Genomic DNA, 19,140 nt, shown 5'->3' on the forward strand with positions numbered 1-19,140 from the left:
CTGTATTCCTCTCTAATCCTAGCCTTCTTTGCAGTTTGGTTGAGGTTATGTGGCTACTTTTGACCAATGAGGACGTGAGCAGTAATGATGTGTCACCGCTAGTTTGAGGCTAAGAGCAAGTACAACTTCTCGACACTCTCTTCTGTGTGGTTTAAGCAAAAAAAAACAAAAACAAAAAACCTCTAAATGGAGAAGTGTCCTGGATCTCTCTGTCATCAATGGAAGACAGCCATCAAGGAGGGTCACCAACCCACAGTGGACTTTATGGACATGAAAAATAAATTTTTTACTGTGTTAGGCCACTGAGACTTGGAGGGATGCTTGTTACTGCTGCATACCCTGGTCTAAAACATCAGAGTGTTGCCACACCACAACTCAGCAACTCTGTGGCCCTGCAGGATGCTCCCTTAGCTTGTTTTTCAGTTAAGTCCTGACTGTGGTTCCATTCGAAAGTCAGGCCTGCCTCAGCAGTTGCCACTAGGTCTCCAACCTGGCTTCCCCTATGAGCAGTGACCTCTGTGAGCTGACCCTTCTCTGCCGACCCTCCACTTCCATGGGGAAGGCTTGGGTCAGTTGAGTGCTCAGATAGAGTGTCTGCACAAGCTGTGCCAACCCAAGGGCAGCATGGGCTTGGACCTGGGAAAAGAGAGAATAGATCACCATAGTTGCCTAAGACTGATCTGGGAAGCACAGATGCAAAAAAATTCTTGAAAATTCTTCTGAATGGGGACCTAAGTTGAAAGGAGGGTAAAGAGTAACTGTGCCTCTATTTTGCTCACAAATTTCATTTGTTCCCATCTCTACTAGATTCTTCGCTCCCCATCTCTTTTCTTCCTCTCTTGTTTTCCTTTCCTCCCCAGTGGCCAGTTGATGGAGGGCTAGGCTGGGCTGGTCAAGATCTGGGGATTAGGAACACATGAAAGGAGCATCCCAGGCCCTGCTCTCACTTCTCCTCCCTGAAATGACTGCACAGAAGCCCGGCCAGAAGCCAGGGGCTGCCCAACTTCTGAAGCCTCCTGAGGATGCCAGAGCACCCCCTGACCCCAAGGGCAATGAGTTGGCTGCAGACCTGGGGGGCTGGCCCATGGACCGGTTCAGATGCTGTTCTAGGACCGCAGCAAAGAGGTGCTCTCCAAGGGTGCAGGTGAGGGGGGTACAGGTGGGAAGGATGATCTACAGATTACTCATTATGCAGAAATCAAATTAAGGCAATAATAAAGTCATAAACAAAATCTTCCCGCCTGAGTCACTAACCAGATACTCTCTATTTCTGGCCACAGGCAGGCCCAGAGGCAATTCTGTCACCTGGAAGCGCATCCCCTCTTGGTCTGCACGACCTCACCGGGGGTGAGGACTGACCCTGGTTGGAAGGGGGTGTGCCTGCAGGGAACGAAGGGGTAGGAGCAGCCTGGTGGGCTGGAGCTGGCCCAGCTAACAGCGGCCCTGTTTGTTGTGTCTGCTGGGAGCTTCTGCACCTGCTACACTTGATGAATGACAAATAGCAACAGATGAGCAGAGCGGGGGAGGCTGCAAGCTTTGTCTGCGTTTGCAGCCCACGCATGGAAAGCGGTTCCCCTGCCAACGACCAGGTGGCTTTGCCCAAATATGGAGAAACACTTCAGGCCATTAGTTCTGGTTTGAGCTAAGCAGAATAAACTAATCTTCCCCTGACCAAATGGGAATTAGCTGCCTGCCTCTCTCTGACGTTCACAGTCAAAGTCCTCCGAGCCTGCCTGTTTCACAAGTACCTGCTAATGGATTCATTAGCTATTTATTTTTCCTTCTCAAAAATGTAATTTGTAGCAAGGGGAACTCGCTGGAAGGACACGGTAAATTATTAAAAGCAGTAATCTTTGGGCAGTGGGATTATGGGAGCTTTTTGTCCCCTCTGGGCTTTTTTTTTTTCCGCTTTTTTTCCCCCCACATTGTGTATATACTGATTTTCCCCCCTGCGGTGAAACCCACAAAAGATATTTTCTTTAAGAGGTAATTTGTCTTTCTTCTAGCCAGTCTGTCTCAGCGTAGATAGGCACTCACTTCAGCCAGTTCTAAAGGGCCCATGTGGATGCTTTCTTGGGACAAATATCTGGTTATTTGGAGATGGAAATGCCTAATTTTACACAGCTGTGTTTCCTTACACAAGCAGTTACAAGCACAACCCCGATTCTCAGGCAACCCCTACACTCTGGGCTGATGGCTTTGCTCTGTAGACTTCAGAGCTATCCTTATTTCACAGAACGGATTCAAAGAAGCCAGATTTTCAAACAATGGGCATCTGGATCTAGAACGTTCTGCCTTGTTGGGTTAGCCAACAAACAGGTCTGCAGATCTGTTTTTCAATAGCACTGTCTCCTGTGGAGCTAAACTCTGACTCCTGGTATAGTGTGGCAGCCACATCTGGAGGCCAAGGGCTATACCTATTCAACCCTCTGCTTTGGAGACTGTCCTGGTTAGACCCAGCATCCTACCCATCAAGCTACCCTGCCCATTAACATTCCCAGGGTTCTCATACTGGTCTCTGTTTCAGTTTCCCCATGTGGTCCTTATGCCCCTGGCATGGCAACGGAGATAATAAGAACACCAAGGGAACTCAGGAGGAAGCTGCCCACTCCTCCCTAGGATCACAGGGCCCTGTGGATACACAACAGCCCAGGGTCACAAAGTAATTGGACCGAAAATAAAAGCCAGGCTTAAGTCAGTGTTGATGATAAGAAACCAGCTTATTCTATATTTAAACCTTGGTCCCGGCCTCCCCAGAGAGCAAAATTTAGGTCATAGTTCTCAGGGAATGAGTTTTGAGACATTTTCTTGTGGCATACTCCCTTCAAGGAAGGGCTAGAGATATTCAGGGGGCACCATAAATCCTGGGTTTTGAACAACAAGCAAGACTACTTTGGACCTCCTTAAGCCTTTCTCTGCCATATTTAGGATCTGATCCTTGCAGTTAGTCCCCATTCAAGGAGCTGTTTCCCACGAAGGCTTAACTTATGTATACATTTAACAGACATATGCAAACTCTCCCCATATATAATCCTAGGCATGTGCCCGCCTGTCCCTGGCCATGACTCACTCGCATTAGCTAAGTGCTCTGCCTCCCCGTTTATGCGTCAACATAATCTGACTGTGTGGGAGACGTGCCAAGGACCAAGTTCTCTCCAGCCCTGCCCCCGGATGCAGCGGACTGAGGTACCTCCAAAGCCTGACTTCCAGTTCCTGTTAAGATCCACACCAATGCAGAAGATCCCCGGTCTACTGGACTTGTTCTTCCGCCACAAGCGGTTCTGAAAAAGCGCAGGGCAGGTGACTCACTCACTGAGCCCTTTCTGGGTGGGAGCCTCTGACATCCTCGTCTAGGAAGCGGGTCTGGTGGAACAGGGAGGGACGAAAAGAAGGAATCTCTAGGGCAGGATGGGGCTGGCATACTGAGCCACGGCTGCAGATCAAACGCTTTGTGGTTAAAGCTGGGGTATAGCGAGAAGCTTGAGCACAGCCAAGTAACAGTGGACTTCCCTGGGCAGTCGGAGGGCAACAGTTGCAGCCACAGCACCTGAGCAGCCCGCCTGCCTCACTGAGATGCTGCAAGGAGCCCCCAAAGGGTCTGTCCCCAGGGAACCTCAGCAGAGCATCCCAAAGCCACCGTGACCTTTCTTTCCCCCATCCCCCCCCAGAGCTGACCCCTGATCCCTAAGCCCCTCCCTCTCAGGTGCTCTCACCATGCTGTGGGTATAAGCAAACCCATCGGGATTAGAGACGATCTCCAGGAAGATGTCCATGGCATTCAGTACATCTGTTACGACGCGGTCTTTGCCGTATTCACTGACAATCTGCAAGAAAGGGCCGAGTGGGTATAGACTGAGGGACAGGAAGCCCTGGTGGGCTCTCCTCCAGAGGAGAGCAGGACATCAGTACAGCCACTGGCTACAGGCAGGGATGGCATCAGGTTATCAGGCTCATCCTTGAACCAAAGGCTTGGATTTTCAACAACTAGAAGGAGGGGGCTCTGGGCCGCAAATAGCCAGAACTCACGGCAGCTGTTCCACAGGGCAGGTGTGCAGAAAGCACCCCAGGTCAGATGAACCAAGTAAGTTTTCAACTGGAGGCGCCCTTAAATAGTTGAGCCACTCCAACCCTCCACCCCATCCCAGCTCCCACGGTCCATGCTGACCTTCCTGGCAATCCAGATGCCGGTGGCATGGGTGATCCACTCCCGGGAATGGATTCCAGAATCAATCCAGATGGCCGGGCGCCGAGAACCTCCAGTGCTGAACTGGGGAAAAGCACCAGGCCCCACACAAGTTTGAACCACAACAGCTACAGGGCTGTCCCCAGACTGCCTGGAAGGAGGCCCCAGATTTATCTTCAGTGCCTGGGGTGGCTCCCTGTTCCTGAGAGGGGGGTCATATGAGCAGGTACCTGTGTAGGAGCCTGTGGAAAGTGCACACATGCGGGGACCTTGGCAACATAGTGATGCTCTTGCAGGGCAAATTGATCTAGTCAGAAGCACAGAATTGCCCAGGTCTGCAAGTGTTTTAGACTAGTGCTTCTCAAACTTTCAAGGACATGTGAATCCTCCAGGGATGTTACTAAAATGCAGATTCTGATGTAGTAGATCTGGAAGGTGAGGTTGGTAATTTCTAACAAACTCAGAAATGCTGCTCCTGCGGGTCCAGGGGCTACCCTGAGTAGCGAGAGCTTAGACAACATTAAAGAGAGAACACAGCCAGCCCTTATGAGAAATCATAGCAGGCACAGGTGAAGTCAAGTCCCGCATTAGCCAAGACCAAATGACCCTTCAGAAGAGTCCCCCAGGGCACTTCTGAGGACAGCAGTGTCTGTCTTCTCTGACAGCTGTATGTCAAATGACCTGCGTGGTCCACACTCCCGAGTGCACTTCAGGGCACATACGAAGAATTGTTTTCCGGTATGCTTCACACTTCCACCGATCCTGCCGCCTTCATGGCCAAGGGCACTGCTGCCACTAAGTTTATGGAACCCTGTTTCCAGTGGGCTCTGTGAAGGGCTAGAAGGTCTCCTCATAGACTCAGGCCTATCCGTGGGGCTGCCTAAGCCAGAGGACCTCAGTCATTTGTAAATGAGGCTTCTGTGTACTTCTCTTCCCATTGACCAGATGAAGCAGCTGAGTTAACAGGAAGAATGCTGATTCACTCACACTCACATCCCAAGTTCAAGGTGATGACTGCCATTCTGCAGTTCCATCTCCTTAACAAACCTCCCACCAGATTCCTGACCCAGGACATGCCCCGGTCACTGCACTGCCAACTGTCCACACCTACAAGGGGTGGGTCCCTGAACACTACCATCCCAAAGCTTGTGCATCACCTCAGGACAGGAGCATACACATCTCTCTCCCTAAACAGACTGGCTGACTCCCGCCCAGCCACAACCGCACATGAGCTCAGTCTTATGCCAGAGGCACTCACTGTATAGTCTAGTGGTCAACACTGCCAGCTTTTACCTTCAGAACAAGGATGGACCGATTTTCAAAGCTGTGGCCAATCTGAAGTTTTGAGACAATATCTGAATGCTCAGTTACAAAGTTGTCAATCCAGGTATAGATCTGAAAGGAATGAAGTTTCTCAGATGGGCAGTTAAGCGGGAAGGGAGCAAACCCCAGGGTCTTTCTGAATATTCTCCTTCCCTGATCCTACCACCCTCTTTAATGCTTTCCCACCTCCCTTGAGGACCTAAAAGAACTGCAAAAATCAAAGACTACCTCCAGGTCTAAGGCAGGAGCTGTGGTCAGCCTGAATTCCCAGACTTTTCACCTCCGTGCAGTGCTATGCCTTTGCCTGGAAGAGCAGCATGTGCTGAGCCTACTCAGTCCCCTAGGGTCAGCTTGCAAGGCTCTCTCTGGCTGGAAGTTTCTCTTACTTCCATTTTATTGGCCCCTTCAATCCACTTACAGATCTCATAGTCCTTGCAGTGTTGTTTTTCGTCATCCTGTCCCTTTTAGATTCTAAGCTTCTTGAAGGCAGGATTATTTATCTCAGACATCAATAACTTTCTCCCAGTGTCTGTTCTACACTCTCCAGGCATCAGCTCACAGTCTCCTATAGCCCCAGAGCCATGAGTCTGGACAACTCGAGGGTCCAAGAGGACAGCAGAGTCTAGAGCCTGATGGGGCAGACCCACCTCCTCCAGGGTGTGGTAAGAGGAGTAACTGAAGCTACTGGTGCTTCGCTCCAACCGGCGGGATTTCGCCATGGCTTCTCTCTCCTCGTCCAGCAGCACCTGGGAGGCAGAAGCACATACTGGAAGGGAAGGGGAGGCTGGGCCAGGCAAGTCATTTCTGGGCCCTGCCTCAGCTGGCTGCACAAAGACAGCGTCGACATAGCAGAATGAGCCACCATGAGTGTGAGCTGTGCATCAGGAGATGCCAGGTTGCTGTATGATTCTTCTGCTTGGCAAGCTGGCATTCATCCTGCCTTTTCCCAAATGAGCACAGGACAAGGAGTCTGGAGAATGTGGTCCTAAGTCTGCCACTGCCACTAACTTGCTGTGGAACCTTAACCTTGGTTTCCTCAACTTGAAAATCGGGACTTGCCTTGCCCATTTCAATATGATAAAATGTAATAACAGATACCAAAGTGCTTTGGAAAAGATGCTCATGGGCTGCTGCCAACATTGCTTTTGCCCTCTGTGAACACTCTGTTGAACGAAAGCCCAAACTGAACTATGTACACTGACCCCTGGGAGAGCAGAGGGCTCACCTGACCTACATCATGCACTCTACTCCAGGAAGCAGCCCTGACAGCTGACGTCCAAGCCATTTGAAAAGCCTGTCCAAATCATTTTACCTAATGTGCCAATAGTCTTTCACTCACCATTTTAACTGCTTCTTAAACACAAGTACAGATGAGCCAAAGCAGCATCCTTACTTGAGTGGCAATTGGGAGCTGGCACTCAGTCTTTCTGTGGTACTTCCCTCAAAGAGGGCAGTACAGTGCCTGAGTTGAATTGACCTCCCACATCATCCTGGTGCATTTCCCCCACTTTTGGAGTCAGTGAAACGAGCAGGTGCCCTTCATCCTAAACTCATACCCTTACATTGTCACCCAGGGACGAAGACACCCCAGGACTCAGCAACGACTACAGTATGGGAGGGGTCTGGGCCCCTTTGCCACAAAAGGGAAAGCAAAGGCCCTCAACCCAAACTCACCCCGGTTTGCCCCTCTGAGGTTGTTGTTTAGTCACTCAGTCGCCCAACTCTTTGCGACCCCATGGACTGTAGCTCACCAGGCTCCTTTGTCCACAGGATTTCCCAGGCAAGAACAGTGAAGTGGGTTGCCCTTTTCTTCTCCAGGGGAACTTCTCCACCCAGGGATTGAACCTGTATCTCCTGCAATGGCAGGCAGATTCTTCACCACTGAGCCACTGGGGAAATCCGTGCACCTCTGGGTCACAAGTAAATCCTAACAATGCCTTGCTTCAGGCCATGGCCTTTTAGTTTACCAAGCACCTTAATACTCATCATCTCAGTTGATCTTATGATGACAGAGCAAGAATTAACTATTCATGTTTTAGAGATAAAGGAAATTAGAGAGATAAACAGACTTAACAGCAAAGCTAACAAGGACAGAGATGAGATGAAAATCCAGATATCCTAGTTTCTAGCACTATGTCCCTTAAGGCCATCTGGCTAGCTAAATTAAAGGCAAATAAGAATCACACACACATACACATCTGTGTGTGTGTGTGTGTGTGTTTGTACAGAGAGGGAGAGAGAGAAAGCACATGTATAAAATATTAACAACAGGTGAGAAGTCCATCATACTATTCTTATAATTTAAAAGTGCTTTAAAATAATGAAAAGGCAATACCCCAAGCATAGGAAAACAAGACAGTAAAATGCCAGAAAAAATTTACCCAAATGCTAACATGATTGTTAGGATAGAAAGCTTATGATTTTAAGCAGTTTTTCCTTTTCTCTATTTTTACATTTTTGGCAACGTGCTCATATTACTTCAGTAAGTAAAATCTTCTAAATGAATAAAAACTAAAATAAAGGCAAAAATGCCCCAATGTCTAAAAATGAAGGAGCAGCCATCCCTGGAGTCTCCAGTCCGAGGGCTAGAAGACAGCGCCTCTCCATCCCCACCTGCTGAGAACGAGGTCACTGTTGGGTGACACTCTCACCCCACTCCCCCTGTCGGCTTACTCACATTCCTCAAATTCACAAATTTTAAAATGGGAGTGGAAATCAAAGCTTGGGGGCTCATTTCTTTTTGAGCACCAACTACACATGTAGCATTTATAGTTGTGATGTTTTCTAGCTAAACTGGCTGGGCTGGGGACATTCCGACTTGGGCAAAGCAGGGATTGCTGGTTTAGAGAGAGATGGCTGGAGGAGCCCCAATCCTCACTGGCACAAGCACCATCCTGGGAAGTCCTAACAAAGGAAATTTGTCTTCTTCCCAGAAAATCGGCAGAAATCTCAGCAGCCCCCATGACCAATGTGTGCACGTCACCATGGGCCAGGCACGACCAGCTGCAGTGAGCAGCTGCAGAAAGAGCAGGTCGGGCCGATGTACCAGGAGTCAAGGCCGGTTCTGTCCCCTGCTGGTCCCACCGCCATGAAGTTAAAGGACTAACTCCCTAGGGGTGGAGGTGGTGGGTGAAGATGGAGGAGAGAGAAGACAGGACTGGAGGACCCAGTTCTTTCTACACAGCCCAGGGGCACCCACAAGAAGAGAGTTCCCACAAGGTTGTCCTTTGTTCTACACAGCAGCTTGGGGGCAAATGGGAACTCAGCACACAACTGCAAATAACTTTCCAAACACCCTCACAGCCTTGTGAATGGATGTGACACCCGCTTACAAATTGGAAATGCTCAGCCCTCACAGCTGGGCCCTGGATTCCAGGAACATGAATCTGTCCTGGCCTGAAAAATACACAGATGTTTGCTCCCTTCACAGGGCTGAGGGGAGGGAAGAGAAGGAAGGGGAAGGGAGATCTAAGAATGCAGTCTTGTCTCACCACAGCCCTATCAGGCTTCTTAGAGAAAAAAGAGAGACTCAGAAGTAAGCCATTTGCCTCCCTGGAAGCCATAACCTGACAGAAAAAATAACACCTTGGTGTAAATTAATTTATGACAGGAGTAAGGAAGGATGGGGACATTAAGAGCTGCACCTCCAAGACGCGGAGGGATGGGGAGCAGACTGAGGGCCCCAAAGGTGAAGATGACACCTGAAAGGAATCTGCATTCACAGCTCTCTCCAACCACAGACGTGAAATGGAAGCAGCTCCCGGAAGTGGTGGGTCGGGGACAGGAGACGCCTCTAACACAGCTCTGTGAGGACAGCAGTCACTGCTCCTCACCCACCCCTGACCTCTTTGCAGGCCTAACATCTGTAGAGGTAGCTGCATGGCTGGTGGCAACCACAGTCCATGCCTATGCTGGAATGTGGGGCTGGGAGGGTACAGATCTGGGGTTGTTAGAATGAACCCTTCAGAAGTCAAGACTGAACTGGGGCCTTCACTGTCCTAAAGGCAAAGTTAAAACACCATATGAACAACAGTGACACCACTGAGGAGGCAGATGGCATAAGAGTAAAGAGTCCAGGGCCTGGAGTCAGGCTATCTCAGGTTAAATCCTTTGTTGTCACTGACTTGGGCAAATGACTAAGTTCTCTGTGCCTTGGTCTCCAAATTATGAATTTTTCTGAGCTTTCATAAAATGGAGGTCATGTTATCACATACTTTCACACATACTTGAAGCGTTCTTGTGAGGATTAGAAGGGTGAATACACGTAAACTGCTTAGAACATTGCCTAGCATGAGTAAATGCCAGCTATGATGACGAGGGGCAACAGGATAACAGTAACTCTCGAGGTGACTCCAGGACTCTGTGGTGGAATAGTCATTACAGGGCATGACCAGGAAACCTGGGTTCCTCAGAAACCTGGTGTCTGCAGGACCTGGACAGCAGTTTGCTCCCATTAGTGGTCATGTGGGTGAGTCAGACAGTCCCTGCCCCTCCCCTCCGCAGGACCAACAGAGGGCCTGGCCCTTCTTCTGTCCCTGTCTCCCCACCCCCTGGACCCTCCTCAACCCTCACCCCCCAGACAGCCAGCCTCTGCCTCTCCCTCAGGGGCTTGCCCATGATTCCTCCCTTTTCTCACCTATTCCTGGCCTCCTCTCCTCTTTAGAGCTGCCACCCACCCTGACCCCAGCCAATACAATTCCCAATTTTAATCTCTTCTATTCAGCAGACTGGGCTCCCTGGGTGGTGCTAGTGGTAAAGAATCCAGCTGCCAGTGCAGGAGATATAAGAGACTTGGGTTTGATTCCTGGGTTGGGAAGATCGCCTGGAGGAGGGCACGGCAACCCACTCCACTACTCTTCCCTGGAGAATCCCATGGACAGAGGCGGGCTACAGTCCATGAGGTCACCATGAGTCAGACATGACTGAAGTGACTTAGCATGCACACACATTCAGCAGAGGAACGTCTGTCATGCACACGCTGGGCACTAAAGACACAGCAGTCAACAAAACAAAACTGCCTGCCCTCAGGGAGCCCTGCAATCTGGTAGGGGAGACAGATGATAAACAAGACAAAGAAGTGAACCATATAGGATATTAGAAGGCCACGGGTGCCAAGAAGAAAAGTGAGGGAGGGAACTGGGGGAATGTGGGAGAAAGGTACAACTTAACATAAGGTGAAAAGTTAACATGTGAGTCAAGTTTTGAAAGCAGTGTGGGAGTGAACCACATGCTGATATTTGCAGAATCAGCATTGCAGCAATATAGGGCCAGCAAGTGCAAAGGCCCTGAGGTATGATCCTAGCCAAAGACACTGAAGCAAGGATAGCTCAGGCAAGCTGGAGGAATGTCAAGAAGGTGCTGGTGCCTGGAGCAGAGTGAGCAAGAGTCAGCAGTGCAGGGCAGCACATGGATCATGTAGAACCTTATCGCAGTTTTAAGGACTTTGGCTTTTACTGTGAATGAGGTGGGGAGACATGGAGGGTTTTAAGCAGAGGACTGATATAACAGGACTTGCATACTTTTAAAGAACACCTCTGACTGCTGTGTTGAGACTAGGCAATAAGAAGGCAAGGGTGGAATCATGGAGAACAGTTAGGAAACTACTAGAATAATCCAGGTGAGGGCTGATGGGGTGTTGACCCATGGTGCTAGCATAGGATCTGCAAGATACATCTCTCTACATCTCACTATCAGAAGGGAGAACTGATAGGATTTGCTAATGGACTATCTGTGGGACAGACCACCTGACCTGCCTCTTGAGAAATCTGTATGCAGGTCAGGAAGCAACAGTTAGAACTGGACATGGAAAAACAGACTGGTTCCATATAGGAAAAGAAGTATGTCAAGGCTGTATATTGTCACCCTGCTTATTTAACTTATATGCAGAGTACATCATGAGAAATGCTGGGCTGGATGAAACACAAGCTGGAATCAAGATTGCTGGGAGAAATACCAAAAATCTCAGATATGTGGATGACACCACCTTTATGGCAGAAAGTGAAGAAGAACTTAAGAGCCTCTTGATGAAAGTTAAAGAGCAGAGTGAAAAAGTTGGCTTAAAGCTCAGCATTCAGAAAACAAAGATCAAGGCATCTGGTCCCACCACTTCATGGCAAATAGATGGGTAAACAGTGGCAGACTTCATTTTTGGGGGCTCCAAAATCACTGCAGATGGTAACTGCAGCCATGAAATTAAAAGATGCTTACTCCTTGGAAGGAAAGTTATGACCAACCTAGACAGCATATTAAAAAGCAGAGACATTACCTTGCCAACAGAGATCCATCTAGTCAAGGCTATGGTTTCTCCAGTAGTCATGTATGGATGTGAGAGTTAGACTATAAAGAAAGCTGAGTGCTGAAGAATTTATGCTTTTGAACTGTGGTGTTGGAGAAGACTCTTGAGAGTCCCTTGGACTGCAAGGAGATCAAACCATTCCATCCTAAAGGAGATCAGTCCTGAATGTTCATTGGAAGGACTGATGTTGAAGCTGAAACTCCAATAGTTTGGCCACCTGATGCGAACAGCTGACTCATTTGACAAGACCCTGATGCTGGGAAAGACTGAAGGCAAGAGGAGAAGGGGACGACAGAGGGTGAGATGGTTGGATGGCATCACCGACTCAATGGACATGAGTTTGAGTAAACTCTGGGAGTTGGTGATGGACAGGGAGGCCTGGTGTGCTGCAGTCTGTGGGGTCGCAAAGAGTCAGACACGACTGAGCGACTGAACTGAACTGAACTGAAGAACTGTCTGTGGGATGTGAGAAAAAGAGTCAAGGATGACTCCAGGTTTCTTGTCTGAGGGACGAGAGGATGGCGTTGCCATTTGCTGCACTGGGGGAGGCTGTGGAGGAGCAGGCCAGGAGAGCTGGGTTTGTACCTGTGAAGTCTGAGATGCCAATTAGACACCCAGGTAGAAATGCCAAGTAGATGGTCAGAGATGTGAGCCCGGAGTTCAGATCGGATATGAGAGGCTGGCTGGAGCTACCAACAGGGGAGTGCTCAGGAGGTGGGAGGTATTCAATTCTATGATCCTGGATGAGGGGACAAAGAGGTCAAAGGACAGAGCTGGGAAACAGGAGAACAACAGGCAGAGGAGCAGCCAGTAAGATGGGACGACCCAGGAGAATGCAATGTCCCAGAACTCCAGAGAGGAGAGAGTGATGGGTCGGGCTAAAAGCTGGAAGAATGATGCACACTCAGAGCTAACTGCTGAGGGAACCTGGGAGCTGTGTGTGACACTGTGTGTGACAATTGGGGTGAAAGTAGGGGTGGACAGTTTACCCAAGAAGAGGGATGAAGACGGCATGTAGAGTCAACATCCCGGAGTTCTGCTCTTGGAATAAGAGAAGTGGGGTGATAGCTGGAGGTTGGGGGAAGGGATCAAGAGAGGACCTTTTTAAGATGAGAGAAATAACTCTATATTTGTATACTAATGGGAATGATCCAGGAGAGAGGGGAAAATTGGCCAAGCAGTATTTACACTAAATTGTATTTTACTCTAGAGCGTGCTCGGAGCATGGGTGATTTTTGTTTTCTCCTTTGTGCTTTCCCCTATTTTCCGAATTATCTACCATGAATATTTATTAATTTTGTAATCAGAAAAAAAGCCATTAAAATCCACAGAGCTGATTGCTCAAGTGAAGCCTTTCCATGGTGACTCATCCCAGGGAAAAAAAAAGAAAAAACCAAAGGGCTAAAAAGAATGAGGAGGTGAAGAAAAATTAAATGCAAATAGAGCTCACTCAGAATCAGATAATTTCTTTCCTGGCCCACTGCAATTTCCTCACCACCCTCCTGCCTGTCAGTCTCTCCCTGCTCCTGTCCCCAACTCAACACTGTCAACATTGTCACTGTCAGAAGGATTTTTCTTAAATGCAAATCTGATCGTGTCAGAGCCCTCCGAAGGCTCCCCCACGGTTTTCGGGATTTTCTCTCGACCTTTTCACCTGGTGGAGGGTGCCCTTTGTGCTCTGGTCTGGCCTCATTGCCAATCATGGGCCCCTTCCCCTCCCCAGCCCTCCCTTCTCCTGCTCTTCAGCCACACCGTAATTGCCGCCTTCTCAGAGCCTCAGAGCGACCATGCAGTGCCTCTTGTACTCGCTCCCATAGCAACCTGCTCCACTCCATCAGCGCATCATCCACTCCATTGTAATCACTGATTTACTCCCCTCCGCTTCCCCACCCCCACAGCACTCCAGCTCCCCTGGATACAGGGACTAGATTTCTTTATCTTTGTTTTTCCAGTACCTTGCTTAATACCCAGCACACAGTTGGCATCTCTGTATCTGTGGGTGGAATGAATGAGTCCACCTAGTCTATCTCAAGCATCTTTCTGATCACAAGACAGGAGGGAGTAGGGGGCACTTCCCTTCCTCAAAAATCTCCAGTATCTCCGGCCAAGGTGAAAGCTGGGATCAAGGTTTTTCACACCTTCTCTCAGCCTGGTACTAACCAGCAAACATACCCTCTTTCCTTTCCTTCTCACAACCATTAAGTGAACTAACATTTACTAGCGCTGTGCTGTGCTTGGTCACTCAGTCATGTCGACTCTTTGCAACCCCATGGACTGTAGCCCACCAGGCTCCTCTATCTATGGGATTCTCCAGGCAAGAATACTGGAGTGGGTCATCATGCACTCCTCCAGGGGGTCTTCCCAACCCAGGGATGGAACCCAGGTCTCCCGCTCTGCAGGCAGATTCTTTACTGTCTGAGCCAGCAGGGAAGCCCAAGAATACTGGAGGCGGTAGCCTATCCCTTCTCCAAGGGATCTTCCCGACCCAGGAATCGAACTAGGGTCTCCTGCATTGCAGGCGGATTCTTTTCAGCTGAGCTACCAGGGAAGCCATTTTCTAAGTCCTACCTAAATGGCAGGCCCTATGGTAGATGCTGGGGTATAAAGATAGATAAGCTAAATGATTCTATACCTTGAGGGGTTTGGGGAGGGGACTCTTGAGACAAAGACCAATGTATTAACCAGGTCTCTCTGGGAACGTTTTTCCTGAACTTGCCAATTAAGCAATTCGTTCAGCACACAGTTACTGAGGGTCCCGTGCAGGAGACACTATGCCAAACACTGGGGTGAGAAGATCCAGAAGACAGAAAGCAATTGGGCCTGTGCATCAATAACTAAACCATGAGACTGGAGGCCAGCAACCTGAGTGGTGCAAAGCCCTTCCCTCCTGTTAACGCCTCTGAGTTTCCCTCCTCATGGACACCTTCCCCATCATCACCACAAATCAACTCAAAACAGCAGCCTCCCCCCCAGCCCCAGCTTCCTGGAAGCCAAAATGTGATCTCAAGTACGACAATCAGAGCTTGATGCATCGCAGACAGAGCAAGTTGCTGGTGAAAATCCTGCCTGACTGGGTTAGCACCGAGAGTCCAGGGCATTCTCCTGAGAGGCAGTGAAAAGCTCCTTTCCCCATCCTTAAAGGGAGTCCAGGACTGGGGGTGACAGGAGAGGACAGCCCCGGAGGAGCCAGTGATGCAGGGAGACTCCCAGGTGCCTCTGGGACCACTCCTGATACACAGAAATCAACAGAAAAATTTTAGAGACCTCTTCATATCTGTTTGCCAAATAATGCAGAGTCTCCAGGGCAGGGCAGACGCAGGGAAATGCAAACTTTGAAATGCAGGCAGGGGCGAAAATGAGAATTGAGCACTGAATTTTTTGATGTGGTAGCCTCTCTTGTCTATGGGAGTTTCCCCATTTATGTTTGTGGGGGATTTAATTGGGCGAAGAGCCTACTCCCATATGTTGAGTAGGAAACAGGAAACAGATGTGCCTGAGGAGGAGGAAAGGTCTTTGAATGGACCAGAGTGCCCCAGCCCTGTGCTTGCGTGAAAAGGAATGCACCTAATGCGTTTATCCCCTGGCAGGCGGTGAGTGTGTGCACTCCGGGGACTGTGTGTTCCCACACTCAGAGCCCATAGAGGAGACTAGCGGCAGCACAACATGGCTGGGCAGGAACCTGTGTGCATACAAATCTGCAGGTACACAACAGCATCTGCAGAGGGGTGCAGCCAGAGAGGTCTAACCCAGGGATGCCCCACAAGAATCATTTTAGGAAAGAGGCTCCTTGGGGGGTATTCTGGAAGACAGATCAATTAAAACAGAATTTCATGATGTTCAAAAAAGATGCCGTTAAGATGCAGCAACGAGTGAGGGTGGGGAGAGAATGGGGTGCCTGGAATGAAGTCTCCCTTCACCCTCACCAAGGGCAGGTCTGTAGTCACTTTCTCCCAGAATTGTTATTCTGGGAGAGTCCTGCCCGGGAGAGACGCCGGGTACTGAGAGCCGGCGTTGGAGGTGGCAGGAAGGAAACCACAGCAGGGTTCACAGGAGCGTCTTGGCGCAGCTCTTCCTGCTTCTCTGGAGTGAAGGAATTCCCTGCTATCGAATGGGTGAGACACACCAGGACAGGAAGGCACAGTCAGAAAAGCAGAGGGAGCCGTCCAGAAGAGCCCTCCCCGCCCTCAGCACCTAGGAGAGACCTGAGCGACTCCCTCCTGCCTCCCTTCTCCCTGTCTTCTCCTTTGCCATGCACTACAGATGCCTCCATAAGAGAACTCTTAAAAACACAACAAACTAGTGAATATAACAAAGGAGAAGCAGATTCGCAGATCTAGAGAACAAACTGATGGTTAGCTAGTGGACTGCAAGGGAACAAGACAGAGGCAGAGGAGTGGGGAGAAGTGTGAGTGCGAGTATAAGATAGGCCCTGCGACGTAGTGTACAAGGCATACAGCCAATAAGTTTTGTAGTTACTATAAGTGGAAAGCAACCTTTAAAACTGTATAAAGTTAAAAAATTTTTTTTCATTGAAGAGGACTCCACAAGCTACCCTGACATTACCACACTGTGAATTATGTACTCTTTCTTAGATTTTTCTTACATTTAAATTTTTTAGAAAGATCTTTTTTAGATTTAAATTTTCTTTGACTAGTGTGAGGTTTCATTCCTTCCCTGGAAGGTTCACAAAAATGCAGATGGAACTCCAGAAAGAAAACATCCATTTTAGCCTTGGGTTTTTTTTCTCCAGGTTGGGCCCAAACCTGCAAGGGATGTGAAGGTGAGACCTTCAGCCTCAGTGTTGGGGCAGGACCTCACCTGGATGTCCTTTATCATGACGTTGTAAGCAAGGCCGTGAGACTCCAGGTAAGCTTTGATGTCTTTCAATTCAGAGAAGGGAACCCTCATGTCCACAGGGAGGCTGGGCCTGGCTGGGCCGCGCCAGAAGTCCACCTTGGTCACAAAGGAGAAAAAACAATAGGCACATGTATCACACATCCTGCAGGCACCCAGAGAACCGATGATCTTCTCTTATATGGTTGAAAGGGCATAAGGCAGAGCAGAAAGACGGAGACAAACAAAACCCCCAGGTCATGGAGTTTCCTTCCCTGATGCTAAGTAAGCACCTCTGTCTCCCAGCCTCACTCACTCCCTGTAACTTCACCCAGATCCAAAGAGCCCACAATAGTTTTCTAAAGGTGAGATGGCTTATCAGCTGGGACATTCACATGGTCAAGAACACTGGGGAGAAGAGGGAGACATCACCGCCCCCGAGCCCCAGAGGGGTAGGAGAGGCCCCATCCGGAGCCCTGTGCTGTCCGATTTTCAGTCTGTAAAATGGAAAGAATTATTGTGAAGTGTGCTGAGTCCTGGTTGATGGGGGCACTCAGACAAATAGGATGGTGGGCTTTGGGGCACATCCAGAAATATCTGGTTGCTTCAACAGTCCCCAGACCAAACCCTTCTGTATTGAAGAAAACGTCTTGCCTAGTGGAATACTTGCGGAGGACACACATTCTCAGAAACCAGGGCTCAGGCTGAGGGACGAGCCCAAATAAAACAGTTTTGCCAAGCTAAGCCATTTCAGTTGGGAAGCAGATGTGTCCCGTGCGTGCGGCATGGCATCCCACCCAGAGACTCATGCACCTCTCATGTGACTTTAGGACCTTCCAGCGTTTTCAGAGCAGCCCTCCCTTACAGGGCAGAGGGGAAAGCCAAGCAGGGCTGTCCCACCTTCTGGGCCAGTGTTCCCAGCCTCTCCTGAAGAGAAGCCACGCTTGATTCTCCCCCAGCGCTGTCATCTCTGGCACGCACACCCAGAGGGCCAGGTCTGGGGTGGAGGAAATGGGACAGGGAACCGAGGGTACAGGCCGCTGTGAGGGAGAAGAGGACTTGGCCCCAAGCCCCGCAGATTTCTCACCTTCTGTGGCTTCAGGCCCTCCAGATCCCTGAGAAGTGAAAGCTGCTTCTCATTTTTAGCCAGGATTCGAAGAACCTGGTCACTGGAAAGACACAGAGGGGACCGAGGGAGCTTCTCAGAGGGGTTCCTGATAGGCTGTGCTGCCTGGAGGACACAGAGTGGAAAAGAGAACCTGGCAGGAGAGCTGGAAGGTGAGAGGACCCCTGAGCAGAAGGACCTGTAGCTCTGGGAAGCTCCAAAAGCCTGAGGCCAAGGGGTCTCTCCAGACCCAAAGATAGGCCACCTGGGGACTCAATAAAGCCTTTCAGTGCTGCTGATGAACCCAATGCCAAGACAGGGGAAACAGGATGGATAAGGAATGTGGTGGTAGAGAAGGGAGGAAGAAAAAATAGGAATGAAGGAGAGAAAAGGATACAGGGAGTTGAGGTACTGATGGTGGCCCCATGTACTCTTTGTACAAGGGTCCAGGCCATGTCTGCCCCAACCCTGTGCCCCCCTGCCTTCTCCCAAGAGCTGGAGGACGTAGAAGAGATGGATCTCACCCTACCTCACAGGTGGAAGCTGAGCCCCTTCCCGTCCCCCTGGAGGGGGTGGGAGCCGGGGTAACTGAGCAGCCTGCAGTGTGACTTCTGGGGTCTGAGCCAGGGATGGCCATGGCTCCCTCCCTGACCGGCTCTGATACCCTGGATGATGAACCCCCCCCCCCCCAAGTTTGCGTCTTCTCTTCTCCACTATGGAAATACTATGGAGTGCTCACTTTGCGGGACCTTTGGAAGGCTGAGAAATCATGTCTGCAGAGGGCCTGATATGTAATATTTGTACTTAATCTTACTCAAAGGAGGACAATACCACACCCACACACTAGGAACACATAGTCTTTGGGGGGTTATGACTTTTTAAAGAATCAGAGGAAAGTTACAAACGCTGGAGAAAAGTAGATACACACAAAATTTTACACATGGTTTCAGGGGATTCTTGGATTCTTGGGATTCATCCAGACTAAGAACTCTAGATTTGGGGAGGAATAATAAGACAGCTGCACGTCCTGCCCTCACACATGAAATTGGGAGGGGAAGGAGTAAGAAGTGGGTTCAGGATGGGAAATGAAATCCTGAATCCCTCTGCCCTGATCAGGTCCTGCTGGGCCACCAAGTCACCTGGCTCCCGGCAATCCTCTCTCCCACTAAGGAGCAGCCACTCACCCTGTGAAATTCATCTGGCCCAAAGCTGCTGCAAGGATAAAGCTGCAGGCCAGGAGTATCCGCCTGCCCACAGGGGACAACCTGGGAGCCACGCCTCCTCCAGGGGAACTCTGCATGCTTCTTCCTCCAGGCGAACTTCAGCTGTTTTCCTTGCACACAGGCATGGCCGGACCTCAGGAGAGCAGAGCACCTAAACGCCGGCAGGCCCAGCAGAGAA

At 49.8% G+C, this 19,140-nt stretch overlaps 1 protein-coding gene across 6 annotated transcripts in view; it reads right to left on the bottom strand.

The window, feature by feature from the left end:
- CPA5 (carboxypeptidase A5) overlaps positions 1-19,140 on the bottom strand; it is a 53,408-nt gene that overhangs the window by 1,417 nt on the left and 32,851 nt on the right. For all 6 annotated transcript variants that reach the window (XM_070465874.1, XM_020880693.2, XM_020880689.2 and 3 more), the window contains 8 exons: positions 18,924-19,113; positions 17,722-17,803; positions 16,620-16,754; positions 6,154-6,252; positions 5,477-5,578; positions 4,166-4,267; positions 3,714-3,824; positions 3,191-3,281 (listed from right to left, as the gene is read on the bottom strand). In XM_070465874.1, coding sequence (XP_070321975.1) covers positions 3,191-3,281; positions 3,714-3,824; positions 4,166-4,267; positions 5,477-5,578; positions 6,154-6,252; positions 16,620-16,754; positions 17,722-17,803; positions 18,924-19,039 — 838 coding nt within the window. In that variant the 5' untranslated portion in view covers positions 19,040-19,113. The remainder of the gene's footprint in view (positions 1-3,190; positions 3,282-3,713; positions 3,825-4,165; positions 4,268-5,476; positions 5,579-6,153; positions 6,253-16,619; positions 16,755-17,721; positions 17,804-18,923; positions 19,114-19,140) is intronic.

Source organism: Odocoileus virginianus, chromosome 1 (assembly GCF_023699985.2).
Source record: "Odocoileus virginianus isolate 20LAN1187 ecotype Illinois chromosome 1, Ovbor_1.2, whole genome shotgun sequence".
NCBI lineage: Eukaryota > Metazoa > Chordata > Mammalia > Artiodactyla > Cervidae > Odocoileus > Odocoileus virginianus.